Source organism: Enoplosus armatus, chromosome 22 (assembly GCF_043641665.1).
Source record: "Enoplosus armatus isolate fEnoArm2 chromosome 22, fEnoArm2.hap1, whole genome shotgun sequence".
Lineage (NCBI taxonomy): Eukaryota > Metazoa > Chordata > Actinopteri > Centrarchiformes > Enoplosidae > Enoplosus > Enoplosus armatus.
Genome location: NC_092201.1, coordinates 16,388,707 through 16,407,183, shown reverse-complemented (window position 1 = coordinate 16,407,183; position 18,477 = coordinate 16,388,707). Strand labels below are relative to the sequence as shown.

At 48.3% G+C, this 18,477-nt stretch overlaps 1 protein-coding gene across 4 annotated transcripts; it reads right to left on the bottom strand.

Moving 5' to 3' along the window:
- Window positions 1–840: 840 nt before the first annotated feature.
- Window positions 841–17,698, bottom strand: braf (B-Raf proto-oncogene, serine/threonine kinase). 4 transcript variants are annotated; one of them, XM_070929308.1, is made up of 20 exons: window positions 17,543–17,698; window positions 12,790–12,906; window positions 12,426–12,713; window positions 12,011–12,114; window positions 10,718–10,820; window positions 10,490–10,638; window positions 9,683–9,802; window positions 9,190–9,349; window positions 8,907–8,946; window positions 7,363–7,482; window positions 6,153–6,289; window positions 5,950–6,067; window positions 4,714–4,798; window positions 4,410–4,586; window positions 4,273–4,319; window positions 3,362–3,480; window positions 3,041–3,172; window positions 1,978–2,112; window positions 1,436–1,589; window positions 841–891 (listed from the first exon to the last, which is right to left on the bottom strand). In XM_070929308.1, exons 1-20 carry the CDS (start codon window positions 17,696–17,698, stop codon window positions 869–871), a joined length of 2,484 nt encoding a protein of 827 aa, XP_070785409.1. In that variant the 3' UTR covers window positions 841–868. The 4 variants fall into 4 exon arrangements, with proteins under 4 accessions (XP_070785409.1, XP_070785408.1, XP_070785411.1 ...); XM_070929307.1 differs by having other exon boundaries at window positions 12,790–12,891; XM_070929310.1 differs by lacking the exon at window positions 7,363–7,482.
- Window positions 17,699–18,477: the final 779 nt, after the last annotated feature.

Sequence of the window (18,477 nt, the reverse complement as noted above, 5' to 3'; positions counted from 1 at the left end):
AGAAGAAGACACCCCTCTTGTGTCGCTAGCACCAAGCAAAGGTGCAGCCACCCCCCCCCCCACACACACACACACACACACACACACACACTGCTTTGCCTGCTTTCATGTGGAGGTTTCAATTTTTTTTTAAGTAGATTGATCACGGGTGTTGAATTTGTTTGGGGGGGGGGCAAAACAATGCGGCAGTATTTTGCGGAATTAAGCCGGAAAAAAAAGAAATCAAAAAAGCTGCAGAAGAAAGAAATGACCCCCCCCCCCCCCCCACCAAAAAAAAGAAAAAATATAAATACATCTGTCTTTTCAAGTCATCTTGCCTTCGAGTGGGGGGGGGGGGTTAATCCCTGCTCATCTCTGTATCGGGCTAACGCCTGGCCGCGACTCCTCCCGATGTGTCCCGTCCCTCCTTCATCTTTTCCCTCCAGCAGCCACTTTTTTGTCGTTTGGTATGGATATCTTTGTGGCATGGGGTTTTTTTTCCTTTTCTTTTCTTTTTGGGAAATCCCCCCCCCCCCCCAGTTCAGCTTTCCCCGTGACAGCGGCTGTTTGCCCCGCCGGACAGTCTGTTTTGTTGGAAGGACACTCCAGTGAGGCTCGCCTTCTTCAGGTCGACAGAGGGAAGGTAGAAGAAGAAGAAGAAGAAGAAGAAGAAGAAGAAGAAGAAGAAGAAAGAAAAAAAAAAAAAAAAAGCACATTCTTTGAGACTATTTGTTCAGTTTTGTTTTTTTTTTGTTGTTTTTCTTCAGTAATGAATGAATCCACCGCATGGACACAAGACGTTTGAGAAGTGACGAGGGGTGTGTGTGTGGGGGGGGGGGGGGGCCGGGGGGGGGGGGTTGTGTGGAGGACCGCCGGGACTCTGCGGCACTCACTTAAATGCCGAAAACTCTCCTGAAAAGCAACAAAAGAACACGGGAGAGAATTAGTGTGTGAGCGATGGCTGCAGCAGCCACAGTAGAATATATATATATATATATATATATATATGGGTTGTGGCAAGTATACAAAAGTGTCATCATTTGGTTGTCCTCATGTTTTTTTTAACTACAATCCAGATGGAAACAAGCAGTTGAGACCGCCATGGGATGCTAAAACTCCATTGGAACGCTTCACATTCACATTCACTACCAACTCAACCAATACTCTTACCTTTAGGTCATGTAGAATTAGTATTAATTCGTTTTTTAATTGAGAAAGTGTCACTTTATAGATATATATATATATATATATATTTAGTTTTCACATTCCAGTAGGTTTTTTTTTTGGGGGGGGGGGGGGGGGTTTGTCCAGTCTGACTTTTACAAGCGTACAACAAATGATTTGTCCCCCAGTGTATCAGTCCAACGCTTGTTTCCATCAGTGTTTCTTGGTGGATTTATGCTTCTACTCATTTCAACTAACTGCTGTTGAGACCGATGTTTGCGCGTGGGCTCACCGTAGCCTACAGCCTGGATGGGGGTTTTGGGTGAGGCGCAGGCGTACAAGCTGAAGTCCTCCGTCTGGAAGCCGGCTCGGTTTAACGAAGGCTCCGAGGCGCTGCGGTGGATTTTGGGTAGTGAGCGAGCCAGCAGCTCGATGGACGCCAGGATCTGACGGGATACACAGCACAAGGGTCGTCAGTCGGACACCAATTCGCGCGCAAACGCAGCCAAGCAAAAAAGAAAAACCCACTGACAAAGTTGTGTCGCTGTGTTTGGAGCATGTAACCAGGCCGACCTCTGCTGACCTCTGGCGCCATCTAGTGGCAAAGCCAATCAACTCCACCCTGAGGTTCCCTCGACTGAAAGCCAATGGGATTTTTTTCCATTTTTTCGGGGGAAAGCAGGAAATAAGCTTATGATGCTTGCACGTTTTGTTCAGCGAGATACTTTTAGGATTGGAATGGAATCGCCAGAAGTACAGAGCTAACGTTAGGCTGTAAAGAAGCTACAGCTGAGCTTCACCTTTAAAAGAGAATATGGCGTCCGCTCGTCTCACCTGAGGGAAGAGGGGCCGCTCCTCTCTCTTCTTCTTCAGGCAGTCGGCCATCAGCCTCTTCATGGCCTTCGGACAGTTGCTGCGCACCTTGCTGAGGTCGGGGGACAGGTAGCCCCGGCCCACCATGAATATGATCTGCGGGACGAGACGGTGAAGTGATAATTTGCCTTTTAAAACGGAGTTGGAAAAAGGGGCCTTTAAATCATACTTTCTTTGTGCTTCGCTTTACTGAGTACTTTTCGGATTCGGCTGTTGCTTGAGGCCCGCGTTGCCTTTGAGAACTCGCCTCTAACAGTGACTGTAGCGCTGAAAGGATTAGTCTAATAATCGATGAATCGACAAAATATCTGACAGTCAGAGACCATAGACTGTATATGTAGACTGTAGCCCCAAACTAAGAAATCGGTCATTTCAGGGCGTTCTTATGTTCGTTTTTTCCCGTTAACGCTTGGTTTAAACTCATTATTTGACGCCATGGAAACGGGGCGAGACGTCGCGGCTGTTGGCGAGACAGACGCAAGACATCTGGACACGTTACCTTTGGCCCTTTTTTTTTGCCACTTCTTTCCGTTTCAAATGCGCGATTAAACCAAACAACCGACTGAGACATGAATTCATCCAAATTAGCCGCTAATATATAGTAGCATCACAACAAAGACATGTGGGGGGGGGGGGCAACGACAGGAAAAATAGGTATTTCAGCTAAATCTAATTACTATAACATTGGAGGAATTGGGAGGCAGATTCCACTAGTAGCCCACGGCTCGGCAGCTCCCCCGTGGTCCCCCCCTCCCCCCCCCCCACCCACCCACCCACCCACCCCTGCTCTTACGTGTCCACGTTGCACCAAACACCCATTTGTGTTCACTGAAAGCGTCAGTGTTGAAATGGGAAACGTTTCTTACAGAGTCACTTGCATGAGACGGGAATACAGTTTAGCCTCGAAAAAGATGCGCTTCAGATGCATTCGATGCAACGCGCTAATCGGTGAGCTTCGTGCTAAGCTAGGCGAGCCCCTGCTTTTGGTTCATTGAAACCGCCGGGGAGGGGGGTCGGCTCTCACCTGGTCCCTGTTGTTGATGTTTGAGTAGGGCAGCGCTCCCGACATGAGCTCGTACAGCACAATGCCGAAGGCGTACACGTCGGACTGGAAGCTGTAGGGATTCTTGTCCTGCAGCCGGATCACCTCTGGAGCCTGAGAGAGAGAGAGAGAGGGGGGGGGGGGGGGGCAGAAAAGAACACCACACGCCTCTTTATAGTTTTGTGACTACTTGTTTTTTTTTTTTTTTGGGCTCGTCTTGCTCAAACGATAAAGAAAAGACAACGACAGAGGAAATGGAAAAAACAAACTGGTGAAGCGACTGGTAGGCGAGTGAGCACTGACCATCCACAGTATAGAGCCGGACAGCTGTTCGAACTGGTGGGAGCCACTCCAGCGGGACTTGACTGTAGCCAGGCCAAAGTCCCCGATCTTCACTGTCAGATCCTCGTGGAGGAAAATATCTGGGGAGGGGAGGAGGTCAAGGAAACGCTCTCTTACGGTAAAGAAGACACGAAAAAGAAAGGTCCCGAGCTCTGTGTGGTGGTCACTTCAAGCTCTTATCAATAACTGGATCCGGAACGTTGAGATCTTCCAAAAAAACCTACGCAGAGATGGACAGCAGTTTCCGGGACTTATTTGCCTCATATTAAGTCACCAAAGACACTACCTGTGTCCACATTGCTGTTGTTTGTTCCCTTGACACTGCTGTGTGGGTCTTTTATTTTGAAAAGCCCAGCGCTCTCCAGTGGAGGGGCTGTTTTGTTGAAAGTCGACTCAGGAGGCGAGACGGAGAGAAATGTGGTGGAAGTTTCTTTCATAGGAAAAAAAAAAAAAAGGTGTATGTGTGTGAGGGAGATATTATAAATTAAGAAATTATAGGAAATAGAATAAAATAGCTATTTACAAGAGTTTTGGTGCAATTTGTCGTTTTGTCCGGTGTTTTTTGTGAACGTGTTGACTCAAACTCGGCCTACAAACCTACGCATGCCACATGTTCGGCATCAAATCAAAAGAGGAAGTTGTGTTTGTGTGATCGTCAATTTCTTCATCGTCTTTGAGATAAAGCTGTTCGTCTGGATTAAGTAGGAAAAATGCTCATTTAAGTGAGGGCCCTCGGTGAACCCTCTCCCGGGGTCTGGAGGGTGAACCTCACACAGGTTCTGCTTTCTAAGGACGGACGTTTACACTTGCGGACGTACACGTTTAAATTCCAATAGCCGGTTGGTTGAAGAAAAAAAAAAAAAAAAGGATACTGTTGCTCTTCAGATCTCTGTGAATGATTGATTTGGCGTGCAGGTAACTGAGGAGGAAAAAGAGAAAAGTTAGCAGACGCAGCTACGCAGGTGGTGAAATCTGTTTTTATTTAAAAGGGGGGGGGGGGGAGACTCACTCCATGCCCTGGGCGGTTTGCCGGGCGATGTCGATCAGCTTGATCATCTCGAACTTGGTCTCGATGATGTGCAGGTGGTGGTACAGACTGGAGCCCTCGCACCACTGGGTCACGATGGCCAGCTGAGGCTTGGTGGTGTAGCCCATGAACAGCAGGATGTTCACGTGGCGCGTTTTCCTGACGGGGGGGGGGAGACCCCACACAAGGTCGGATGAGAATGACAGAACTGCGGCGCGCGGCTGCAAAGCTTTGTCAACAATATGATGCTGGCCTGAATGGCGATTAAGAGGGCGGCGGGCGTTACCTGAGAACTCCCACTTCGTTCTTGAAGGCCTGAAGCTGCTGTGGCGTGGGAGCGGTGACGTTCAACATCTTCACCGCCACGTCGCCTGCAAAAGGAGACGGAGGAAACGAAAAAATGTTGCGCGAACGCAGCCGCAAATGTCCGGTTTGCTTGCATTTTACACATATTTAGACCTTAAATGAAACAGGAAAGCTGCACATATTGCATACTGGTGCAGGTGGGTACTGAGGGACTGCTTCTGACCCCCCCCCCCATCACCAAACTGGTTGGAGTTCTGAACTTTGCCTACAGACACAGATTACAGACTGGATTGTCAACATACTGTACTGGCCCACATATAAGACGAAATATGATTAATTAACTGTACTGTCATATTCAAATGAATATAATAAAATCAGTAAAAACAATTGAATTTAAATTGTGCATCTGGTTATAAAAGGGGACCTATTACGCTTTTCCTTATTTTCTGTCATATATATAATGTTACAATGTCGGATATTCAAACTAAACGTTGCCAAAGTTGCCAAATAATGAGGTAAACGTATGTGAAAGTAATCCCTGTGAGCCAAAAGCTTCAGGCTTCAAGACTGCTCTGAACGCTCCGGTTCAGCTTTTTCAACCGCCGGGTCTATCTGATGTCACACAGGCACGGATGTCCTTATATGGTATCTCTGCTCCAGGCACAGACCAGGTGTTTACGTGTATGCCAGCGTTGCCTAGTAACGTAAGGTTTCCGGTTTGAAAATTTGGAAATTCTTCCAAAGGCTTCCGGAACTTGGCCGGGCCAATCAGAAGAAAGCGGGCTTTTAAAGAGACAGGAGCTCAGACGGCTCGTTTCAGACAAGAGGGGTGAACTGAGGGGGCTGCGTGAAGGGCCGGGAGAAGATAAATCAGGACTTTTTTGAACTGAGAATCATGCAAAGCTAGCTCTAGTGGAGTCCCAGAATGAAAATATAGAACTGGAAATGAATCATAATAGGTCCCCTTTAAACAAATCTAAACTGTCCCGAGAAATGTATGTCGACTGTGTGAATGTAATTTACAAAAGTGGGGTCCACTTTTGTAAATTCAGGTTCGTTGATGTGTTTTTGATAAAAACAAAAAAACTACAACAAATTCGCTTATTCGCTTATTTATGGGACTGTTGAGGGTGATGCCCAGACGACGTCCAGAACAGAACAGCGTCCTTACTTGCTGCTAAGTGGTCTGAGAACAGGAGTGTAGCACTGGTCTTACCGTGCCACTTTCCCTTGAAGACAGTTCCGAAGGATCCAGAGCCTATCCTCTGACCCAGAGTGATCTGGCCCTCGGGGATTTCCCAGTCGTCACTGGAGTCCCTTCTCCCCAGAGTTTTCTGTTCCACCGGGAAAACTCAAGTCAGCACCAGGACACAGACAACGCACTTGGGAGAAATACTCATATCCGCCGCGATCTCTCACCATCTTATTGCGGTCCTCGGACGAGGACGACGACTTGCGCTCCCTCTGTTGGCACGGCGACTTCTGCGGAACCTTGACATTGGTGAGAGAGCCGGGTAAAGAGGCCGGAGGCGTGGCCGACAGCCCTGTGGTGGAGCCTGGAGTGTGGGAGGAGGGAGGAGGGGGAGGGGGGGTGGGAGGGGGGATTCGGGTCAGGGATGAAAAGAAGGGAAACAATAAAAAGAAAAGAGGTGAGGTGGAGAGGAAACACCGGCCAAAAAAAAAAAAAAAAAAAAAAAAAGAGAAGGTGAGAGAAGGCAGAAAGAGTAAAGAAAGAGGAGGTCTGGGCGGGGGACAGGGACTGAGGTGTCTGTATCAGTGAGAGTGAGTGTGTGTGTGTGTGTGTTTGGTCACATGCAGAGGAGAGGTGAAGGTGTTCCTGGTTGGGTGGCAGTTCACGGTTTAACAACCTCGACCTCACAAAGTCCATCGCTGTTGTGAGCTACTTATATTCCCAGACGAGGCTTTTAAAACTATTTACAATAAGACCAAAAGGCCAGACATGTTCAGCCTAGCTTAGCAGAAGGGCGGGGGGGGGGGGGGGGGGATTGTTAGCCTAGCTCCACCAAATGAAGTAACTCTACACAACAGTACGGTACTATATTGTCGATGAAATGATCCCAGCGTAAAGAATGGCAACAGTTCACGATGAAGCTAATTATAAAGCCAGTTCGTCGCGTGTGTTTTTAACCGCTCTTGTCCCAAATTGTTGGCAATACTTGATGGACGTGCAAATGGCTCCACCACGGCTCCACGGACACGCGAGTCATCTCAGCGCGGCGGCGTTTCAAGCGGCCTGGACGCGCGCGGCCTACATTCGTACGAGCGTGCGATCGTGTAGCGGATCGTGACCAGTTACTGATGATTCACTTTAGTCAACAATACTTGATCAAAAGGAGCGTATCAAACCACCGGCCACAGGAAGAGCAGTGTCTAAGTCAGAGGAGCGGTCTCTGTGTAACCTGTGAGCTGTCAGGCGTGTGGTAGAGAGAGCATGTGAGGACATAAAGGGGGGAAGAGAGAGAGAGAGAGAGAGAGAGAGAGGGGGACACACAGTGGATGTGACACAGGGCTGGGGTTGGTTTGTGGGGAGTAGGGTGAGGGGTGGTGGTGGTGGTGGTGGTGGTGGTGGTGGAGGGGGGGACACAGGAACACACAGAGGCCTAACTACCTCGGAAAACAGGCTCGGGCTCAAAATCAAACACTATGTCATTGGGGTAGGAGTATAGGAGGGGGCTTGAGGTCCGTGTTCGGTGCTTCCTCAAGCAGCGGGCGGGGTGGGTCGGGGGGGCTGCAGGGCAAAGAGAAACAGACAGACCATCACTGCTACTCACCCTGCCCCTCTCACCTCTGACTAACTACTGTCCATAGCTAGGGCTGAGCTTTCGAGAGTCCTCCTGCCACACTTAACTGTTAGCACATCAGCTTGGCTCTGTTTGTCAGGGTACCTGAAGGCCTCACACGGCTGTTTATATATATATGTAATCAATTCCGGAGTCAACATTTTGGAAAATACTGGGGAAAAACTCGCGTCTGCTTGTTAAGTACTGAGCTGGAGTCAGGACGTGGTTAGCCTAGCTTAGCATTAAGACCGGAAGCAGTCTGAGATTCAGACAATTCTGGAGAGTAGACAACTAATGCGTTGGTGGCGTCTAATGCGAGTTTTTTGTGGCGGTTTACACTACAGTGCGGAAGTCCTCCTGCAGGACTGTGCTTTAGCGTTAGCATTAGCATGACTGAATGGCTTGAAGCTGCTGTGGGGACGGCTGTTATACTGCTGAGACATAGGGGTGGGTGATATGGCCAAATATCTTCTATCATAGTATATGTAATTTTATATCGCGATATACATATATAGCAATTGTTCTATAAATTAAATTAAGGAACGGTTCGAAATAACCGCACCGTACTTCCTGCTTTTGAATCACCACTATTCACCAAGTTTCCCCTTGTTTTCTATCAGCGTGACCAACATCTTATTCTGAGGGTATCTGATAATACGCGATACTGGCTCAAGACATATTTTGGATTTGATCCACATAAAACAAAATGGTACAATTATACCACAGGGTGGCAGCAGACGGGGTAAGGGCCACTTGTGAAACCCCACCCTGACTTCCAGCTTGCAGTGAGGTGTATTTCCCAAAAAAATGTTGAACTATTCTTGGAAGTCAATTGCTTAGTTCGAAACCTGCGCTTGGTTCATGAAGGATGGGCGCACTCCAATTCAGGAAGTTGAATGCGAGAGTTTGAAAATGAGAGCAGATGCCCCGTTTTCAAACTACAATTAGTGATCGTAGCCAAAGAAAATCATCTTTTTGTTATGAAGTATATCTCCTAACTCTCCTGGCCTGGCACGAGCAGCTCAAAAAAAAAAAAAAAAAAAAAAAAAAAAAGGTCACGAGGTCTGCTGGTGTGGAAGCTGTTCTGTTCTTCCAGAAACCCTGACCCACAGATCTGAATAAACATGCGTGTCCTCAGCTGGCTGCTCTCAGTGACTAGGCTAGGGTGCAGGACCAAAACAGAACCGACACCACTTTTGGGGTCTGAACACCACACACAGAGAGAGAGAGACACACACACACACACACACACACACACACACGCACACACACACACACACGCATACACAAAATACCAAAAAAAGCACGCAGACGTGGGATGGTGGGAAAAAAGCCACAGAATGAGCCACAAGTCTCCCGCTTTGATCCTTACCTCCGTCTGACCTCGGTAAGCCCTGATCTCGAATCAGGTCCTGAAAGGAAGGGAATTAATAAAAATGAACACCTTTTCACAAACACAATTCACGGCACACTTGACTGTAGCTGCACTGCATAGGAACTATTGTCACAGAGCGTGTAGTAGCTAGGAGGCGCGTCTGTGTTAAGTTCTCGACCTGCAGGTCATGGAGGCCATTTTATAGGCCACGGCCGAGAGGCAATCAGTCAGTCCGGTAGAGAGAGAGAGAGAGACAGAGAGAGACAGAGAGCAGACTCACATCAATGTTGACAGGCTCGATGGTATTGATATGGACATTGGGGGCGGAAGACGAGCGGTCCCGCTGGCCAAACTGGTTGCGGTGGTCCTCCTCGTTGGGCCGGAAACTGGGCGGGATGGGTATGGACTTGGACGGGGACACAGTGGTGTGGCATATAGACCTGGAGAGGTGAAATTTGTTTGCGAAAATAAAAAAGATAAAACAGACTTTTTAAGGGCTCGCTGGGGAAATTTCTAGGGCTGTACCTGCCTCAGAATCGGATTTTGCCGTTCAGGGGTCGGAGGGTCTCCCTAGGGTCAACCCTAGAGAGTCCTGCTATTTTCTAGGCACAATCGTTCTCAACAGAGTGAAAAAACACAAAACAACGCCAGCGACTGTATGTGGTGCAGCGTGTGTGGTTGTGTGAAAAGCTCCCGACTCCTGAAAAAGACTGGAGAAGCGCATTACGGAGGAGGTCCACTCCTGAGGTGCACAAAAAAGACGGAGGACTCACCCGGTGGAGTCGGATGGGGGGAGCGACGGACATGCCTCGGACACGGGGGTGGTTCCCTCTGAGGAGACCTCCTCCTGGGTGAACGGGTGATGCTCGAAGAACTTGGACACTAGCAGCAAGCTGCAGAGACACACACACACACACACATTGCCAAGGTTAGTTAATCATTCTTCAGTCATTCTCGACACGACTCGACTCCCGGCTGGAACCTCACGCACGCAGGTGCATGCAATTGCGACATTTACCCCTTTATGACAAAATGGCCCAGTTGTCCTCTCGAAAAATCAAGGGCAGAATCCGAGTCCGCCAAAAACTACAACGTGAAACTGTTGGCCGTTATCTGGGAAGCATGCATCGCAAGCCAGCGTCTGCACTGGGTCTTACCGCTGCCCAAAAAGGACCACTGACCGAAAGACTCATTCAGTCTCCCATTTTAAAAAGGTTGTAGTCTTGAGACCCCAACCGACGCTGACTCACTTGAGGACATTTGTCAGACTTCACAAAGCTACAACTTTCACACCTGTAAACACACTTCGATGTGATGCCTCCCCTGTGAAAATACAGGGCTGTTGCGGCCTGTTAAAGCAGGAAAAGGCCCTATTTTGCAATAACTACATCGTGTGTCCACCTTCTTTGGAAAGAGGTGGTACTGAGTAATAAGTAATGGTAAAGGCCCATTTCAAGCACTGCTATAACAACCAAAATCCAAGATCACAAAGGGGATTCTTGTACCACGACAACACATACATTGTACAGTGTCATAGGTTCCATCTCAACCTGGTTACCTCTTCCCTTCGTGCAACTTACTCTAGTTGGTCGTAGTTGACGCACATGAGGGGGACCTCAGTGCTGCAGCGCTGGTGGAACTTGTAGCCACAGGTCTGACAGCGGAAACCCTGGAACAGCAGCTTTCTGCAGAAGTCGCAGAAGGCCAGCGTGAAGAAGGTCTTCCTCACCTGTCGAGCGCGAAGGCGACAATGAGGACCGAGCGGGGCTGAGCAGTTGGAGCGTGAGGTGTTGTCTGATAGTACTTACGAAGTTATGTGTGGTGAGCGGCACATTCTCCAGCACTTCTACGTGCAGCTCTTCTCCCGTCAGCCAGGAGATGTCCGTGTCCCAGCCGATTGGCTTCTTTTCTCTGAAACAGGAGGTGAGGAGTCAGGGGTCAACTGTCTGCACCTCGCACTGATGTTGGTTTTAAAAGTCATGCAAACATAATGATGAGGGTTTCCAGCAGTTGTTATTTGGTCATTGTTATTTGTTAGTTGTTATTCAAAAAAGGAAGCGCAGGGATTGGATTAAGTGCTAGCCGGAACAGCTGGACCAAACGCCACCTCTTCCTCGGGGCGGGTCGCACTGCCCCGTCTGCTCATGGCTAATGTGCGGTCGCAGGAAAATATTTCACTTGAATTCCACCTGCATGTCTACACCCCCAACCAGGGGAAGGAATACCCTGGGCCCTGTTTATGCGGACATTCCTGGCAGCCACAGAGACATCAACACCGGCAACACCAAAAGTCATGTGGCTGGCGATCCAGACCCCCCCCCCCCATCTTCCATCATGTGTGAGGCCACATCGCCCCTGACATTACATGACATTTTTAAACACAGGAGAGAGTTAAGACAGCCACCATCTGCCCTGTACCTACAAAATCTGCAGTGCCTAGTCTAAACAAGGGACAACTTAAGGGACCGGCACCTCCATTGTCACTATCAAAATCTGTAAAATACATTGTGTAGTATCTAAATCAGGGGGTACATGTGTAAGTACGGCGCTGTCCATAGTACTGAAAGTTATTTTAATTTTAATTTCTCCAATACCGACAGCAGAATCAATAACGCTGGAGCTTATCAATGCTAAAGGTCTTTAATAATTCAGCCTCGGGGCTTTTCAGGGCCCTAGCCTTTGTTTAGTTTCTTAACATCTAGCAAAGCCTGCCCCGAATATATAGCGGGGACACTAAGGGACGGCTCCCGCGGCGGAAACGACACTGCCAAATCTCTAACGGTGGACACGTTTCTACCATCCCACGGTATATACAGTCATATGGCCCCGACCCTACCTCCGACCCAGGATCTGCGCCCAAGCTACCATCAGGTAGCGCTCAGCCCCATTCTGATGAAGTGCTTTGAGAAACTGGCTCTCCAGCAAATCAAAAGACAGCATCCCAGCCAGCCTGGACCCCTCACCAGTTTGCATTTCAAATAGCAGTGGGAATCAACAATCTTGCAAGGTGGTGCACAGAGAACAACCTGCTGCTCGACATCCGCAAAACCAAGAGTTAGTCTCCCCTCTACAGTGAGCTCTGGCCCCCTCTATGCACTTACCCGTCCTGTATCCTGTAGACTGCACAGCACTCTGGAATGAGGCCTCGCATCATCAGAGCTTTCTTCAGTGAGTCCCTCACGGTCATCCCACAGCGGGCCGGGACCTGAACACAGAAACAACAGCACTCACTCGACGGACATGCAGCAGGACAGAGGTCGTAAAGGCAGCCACGATTCCAACTGGAAAGCTGGTGAGCTTCATGAACGTGGGCGAGACCAGGTCCCAGTGATGTAGTTCTCCCTGCACCCTAAGGCGCATATTTCTGTAGCCTGCCTAATCTCCAAGGAAGCTTATCTCTATTGCAAATCAAAATAAATGTGGTTTTGGTTTCTTATAAACTTTGATAAAATTCAAAAACCTTAAAAATCATGCCCACTACGACCTGTATCCTCGGAGGGGGACGTCAAGACATACCACTGTTCTCTGTTTGTTAGGCAGGAAGACCCTGACGATGGGCTTCTGGGGGGAGCGAGGGTTGGCCCTGCCAGCATCGGTTGGGGTTTGCAGGACAGCCAAGGTGTTGGGGGCAGAGGGGAAGGCCTGCGCCCCGCCCCCGACCCCGCAGCCTCCAATCTTGACCTCCAGGAGGGCTGGCACGGGAGACGGGGAGCAGGAGAAGTCCGTGCCGTTGCCCATGGCCTCCAGCAGCTGCTGCTCCCTCTGCTGCAGGGCGTCCAGTTTACTGGTGTACTCCTCATAGGCCTGAAAGAGACGACACACCATCTTATTACAGTTTTTTTCCGCAGCCACATTCATTCAAGCCAAAACCTTATCTTACCTCTAGATATATGGAAGGAGGATTGTGTTCTCCTCCAAACTTGTCCAGAAGAGCCTCTAAGTGTTCTTGTGTCAGCTTTATCATCTGTTTGATGTTCCAGATCTGCAGGGAAACACACTCGACAACGTTAACAAATTCATATTTTTGCAGTAAATGAACAACAACAACAACCACGGTTGGAGGCCTACAGAGCGAATCCTCCCCTGACTTGGCCTCCCCCGGGGAGAGTGCACAACAGGGCCATGTGCAAAACCATTCTCACATTCTGAACCATATTTTTGCCTTTCGTGTAACGTCAACACTATGTCATAGATTCCGGCCATGACTCGGCCAAGAGACGCGGCATGACCACACAATCAGACCCGCACCAATCAGAGCATTCCTTCTTTCGGGACTTGCAGACGTATGGAGGCAGTCAGGAGCAGGGCACCGGGGACCGGGGGAGACTCCCGGCCGTCCGATATGACCTGCAAGCTCCACAGCTACCGAGCTAATCTGTCGTCATATTTGCTGCCGGGGGGGGGGTTGACCATGTGGTTTGCATGAGCTTTATCTAAAAAAAAAAGTTTGTTGTCTTTTTACTACAGTGGCATTGAGCTGGAGTATTTTCTTCTTGGAGACAGGCCTAAAACATTTATGAATTGAAGGGGAAATTCTGTGATAATAGAAAAACGTGGTTTTCAAATTCTGATTAGTTACATTCGCATGAATAGTCATGAAGGTATCGCGTCACATTTTGGGGAGGGGGCGGGGGGGGTTTGCTTACTTTAGCCTCTCATTATCTTTACATATTTGCATGATTTACATTAGAATCACTGCTGGATTAAAACTAAATAGGGGTAAAACGATAAAAAGGAACGCAGCCGGGTTGATTTACAAGCATTCCTGTGTTTTTCCCCCTTTGCTGTAGAGAAAAAAACGTCTCAACGCTTCCTGCTGATGTTTCACATCTACAAAAGGAAAGGAATTATGAGTGGTGGGAAGGCTTTTAATGTGAAACATCTGAGCAGGAAGTGTTACAGTTTCAATGACAGTAGCTTAATCCAAAAAAAAAAAAAAAAAAATGTTATGTGGCAAAATATGGTATTGTGATAATATGGTATTGTGATAATATGGTATCGTGACTTAAATATCACGATAATATTGTATCATGATAAAAACCTTATCGTGATAATATGGTATTGTGACTTAAATATTGTGACAATATGGTATCGTGATAATATGGTATTGTAATAATATGGTATCGTGATATTATAGTATCGTGATATTATAGTATCGTGACTTACATATCATGATAATATCGTATCGTGATAAGATGGTATCGTGACTTAAATATCGTGATAATGTCGTATTGTGGGGGCCTCTGGTGATTCCCACCCCTACTATCTACCAATGGCTGGTAAACTGAAAAAAAAAACAAAAAAACGTACCGGTCACTCCAATAATGTGCCGTCACATACTTGCAGACGCTCTTTGCGGTTAGCGCGAAATTCTCCTCTGTGGTGCTGGACAGTTAGCTAGATAAAGTAAGCCTAACCTAGGTAGCCTAAGGTTGTGTTGAGCATGCATCCACAGGGAAACGGGGGGGGAATTAGAACAGAAAAATGTTTCTCTCTGGTGAACATATCACCTAGCAACAATGGTGAGCAAATACTTGATTTCAATTACTATAGAATTAACTGGGGGCCGCACGATTAATCATAAATATTGTGATTTTGGCTCATTCCTTTCTGGATTTTAGGCCTTTCACATTTCTCCCAAGTTGCAGCACCAAATGACATGGCCGAATTACACCACAGGAAGAACTGTGCGTGAGCAGGAACAGAAACACACCATCTAATGTGCGCCAGAGAGATGGAAGAGTAGCACGACAAAAGAAAACACTTCAGGGAAACGACAAAATCTAAATAATAATATTATTAGTGATCAAATTCAACATGATAAAGCCATGACGGCCAAGAAAAACGAACGGACGCTGTTTTAAAACCAATCAATAGATCATTCATCATGATGAGCATTTAGCCGCCTTTAATGGTTTCCTGTCAAGAGTTGAGTCACCTAACAGGCAGACCCAGTTCATAAAACTCTCCCTGATGATGCGTTCATGGCTGCAGCAGAGCATCAACTTTAAAAAAGGTCCCATATTGTGCTAATTTCTGCTCTATATTTTTATTCTGGGACTCCACTAGAGCAGCTTTGCATGATTCACAGTTCAAAAAAAGTTATGCATCTTCTCCTGGCCCTTTCTGCAACCCCCCCAGACCCCCCCCCCCCTCTGTCTGAAACAAGCCGTTTTAGACAAACTGACCAACACTTGAAGAGTAGTTCCTGAGCAGAGCACTCCGATAACTCAGACAGACTGAGCGGGTGGATGAGCGTCCCTGTACTTGGTGGGTGGTGACTGTATAGTTGTGACATCACAACCTTACAGGAAGTCCTGACGGCTCGTTTAACGGCGCAGTGTCTGAATACATAGACCTGCTTCATAATCAAACAAGACATGGAGATCTCACTTTCCACAATATGGGACCTTTACTGTAAGAAACCATTTCCTTTGTGTGTTCCCCATACGACTGAATGACAACATAACTCAACCTTACTTAAAGAAATGTTGATGCATCCTAGAATGCAATCCCCGAATAACCATTATTATGACTCTCAGCTGTGGTGACCATCAGCCAGTTCCTACCGCGGGATACTTTCTTTAGGGAACTCACAGTAAACTAAAGACCTTTGGGTTTTGGACAAAACGAGACAAAGTTCTGGGAAATTATACTGTGCATTTTTCTCTATTTACTGACATCTTATAGACAAAACAGCAAATTCCTTAACAGAGAAAATAATCTACACATTCAAATCACCAATCGACGATTTTTATATCAAACTCAAATGAACTGCAGCCAAAGGCTGGTCCGGAAGGAACCAGCCCGAGCAATGTTTTGGACAATGGCCAGAGGTGACGTGTTGACAGCCTAGTCGGTGGGGCCCTTTAATATTTTATGTCAAAGAGTAAAGCAATGCGCATGTCAATGCAAACTGGTTTTTTTATGGCCCAATACAAACCTCCAGTACATGTCAGTCACCTAGGTTTGGAGTGCGTTTCTCCTACCCACGACCCAGGCGGCAACTGGCTCGAGATCCCTGCCCTGCAGACAACGGCCTGAAAACTGAAAGCTGGCGTTGTGGTTTAACCGAATAGCTGGGAGTTAGGATTTGACGGGACCCCTTCTGAAAACAAAACTCCAGACGTGGCCACAACAGAGGCCGGCGTGATGACATTCATTTGATACATTAGTAACTGGAAACGAAATGAAAAGGAGGAAACCCGCCCATTTTTTTTTGTGGTGGGGGTTATCTCAGGTTAGACTTTTAAATCGCACATTTCCACAGAGAGGTCGGTGTGACGGATCGCACAATGTGGCCTTCAAGGGTCTAGTGAAACAGTGGCATGGTTTCGGGAAACGTAGGGTTCCAGTGTTTTTGGAGCCTCGGCCCATACTGGGAACTCTCTGGCGAGTACCCCAACTTCAAAATATAAATCACCAGGGGGGGTGGGCTTTTTAAATTGTGTTTTAGGTATGTCAGCATTTCCAAATAGTCCGTCAGGTCACGGAATGGAGACATTTGTCGTCCGCATGCGTGGGATGGAGATGGACAACACGTTGGCTATTATACAGGGGGGGGGGGGGGCGGCAGGACGTGTGATATTAGTAGTAATACGATGTGGACTGGGACTCGGGAGCCAGCCAGTGCGATGTAGCCCGCTGCGCTTGGGGGTGGGGGGGGGGTGGGGGGTCCAGCAGTGAGGGCCTCTTCTGACCTGCAGACTGAAGACGAATTTGCCAGGCTAGGCTACATGGTCACTGTGCATTCAAATGACAAGGACACAGGCTGACTGACGGCTCCGCCTCTGTGTGTGTGTGTGGACGTGGGGGCGGTGATTGTAAAGCCTGCTGTAATATAAATAAAAGTAGCCCGTGTAGCTAAATTACACCTCCCAAAAAAAAAAAAACACACACACACACACACGCAAGCACTTGAGTTAGCCTCCACTTCGACCATCATCATCAGCAGCAGCAGCAGCAGCAGCAGCACCCCCCCCCCCCCCCCGGTGGTAACGAACTTCCGCGGATCGGCGAAAATGTAATGAAACTTCGGCCCCATTATAATCCTCCAGAATGCATTAGAAAGCAGTGTAATTGCGTGTCTTTGTTGCGTCAACAGCGGATGTGTGTGTGTGTGTGTGTGTGTGTGTGTTGGCGCACCAGGCTGCAGCTGCAGTGAGCCTGGAAAAACGAAGCCAGGAGCGAATGGAATAAAGCAGGCCCGAAATAAACACAGGCTCCGCCGAATAAAACGTCCCTCTCCTGCTCCACATTCCGTCTGTCGCATTTCCCCCCCCCCCCCCATCCATCCTCCGCACCCCCCCACCACTACCACCACCACCACCACCGCCGCCGCCGCTCGGTGGACGCCGAGGGTCGTGAGAGCCCCAGCTCTCAAAATGAACCGTTTACATTTAATGCATCGTCTTGCCTCCCCCCCTCCACACACCCCCCCCCCCCAACACTACTACCACCACCACCACCACCCCCCTCGCTTCCTCCCTCCCTCCCTCCCTGCGCTGCATCCCCCCCAAAGATCCATGTTATAGCCGGTGTTTCCTGAAGATTTACATCCAATTACCTCCGCTCGGAGCCCGTGTCCCCTTGCCCAGCCTTGGACCCGCTAACCACGCCGCCGTAGCGCTTACCTCCTCTTCCTGCGGACCTCCGGGGATCCCCGGCGTGCAGGAGGAGTCCGGCCCGGCACCCGGCTCCTCCAGGCCCCGCTCCCTGCCCGGCTCCCGCTCCGCGGCGTCTCCGTTAAAGACGGGCGGTGGGGACTCGGCGCTGCTCAACGCCGCCATTTTAAACTGCGAGAAACTGAGTGGAAAATAATAGGGGGAAGCGAAGGCTGGTTCTGAGGACAGGAGGGGGAGACAGAGACGCAGGACGGAGCTTCCAACCCTCTGGACTGGATGGGTGGCACAGAACTTTGTTAACTTGGCACAAAAATACACGATGATGATGACGACGATTATTATTATTATTATTATTATTATTATTACCACCTGGTTCATTATAGGTTTTTAGTCCCTCTCTGCAATTGCCCAGTAGATCATGGAAACCCATTAGCAAAGGTTGCAAATATTACTATTACTACTGTATTAAAAAAAAATTGTTAAAAAAAAAATATTTAAAGAAAAATCTCACAATTGTCTCAAAAGACACGTTTGAAATTCTCTCCTCGGTTCTTCATTTCACTGTCAATAGTGCAGTAACTTGGTTTTTGATTCCGAGTTGAACATAATTATCCCTTTTAAAATCATGAAATAAACATGGGGGGGGGGGGGGGGCACTGACAAAATTGACACCCTTTGATTTCATATTGGGTTTTTTTGTTGGTAGCACGGCCTTTGGAGGAAAAGAACTGCCGTCTATAGACTTCAGCGGGATCCCTGCACCTCTCCACTGGCCCAGGTCTCAGGTCTCCTCCAAGGGCCTTCAATGGTATTTCAGATCTGGACTCGCTGCCGGGCACTTTAGAACAGTCCATCGTCTCCTTTTGCACCGTTCCTGGGTGCTCGGTGCGTGTTTTTACGCCATCGCCCTACTGTGCCTTTCGTTAGCTTGCGGTGATTTGATC

Coding starts and splice junctions, on each gene's coding strand:
- braf (XM_070929308.1), bottom strand. CDS start 17,698: ATGGCGGCGTTGAGCAGCGCCGAGTCCCCACCGCCCGTCTTTAACGGA. Junction 9,350..9,682: donor CCCCCATCCGACTCCACCGG/GTGAGTCCTCCG, acceptor TCACCTCTCCAG/GTCTATATGCCACACCACTG. Junction 2,113..3,040: donor ACATCAACAACAGGGACCAG/GTGAGAGCCGAC, acceptor CTCGTCCCGCAG/ATCATATTCATGGTGGGCCG.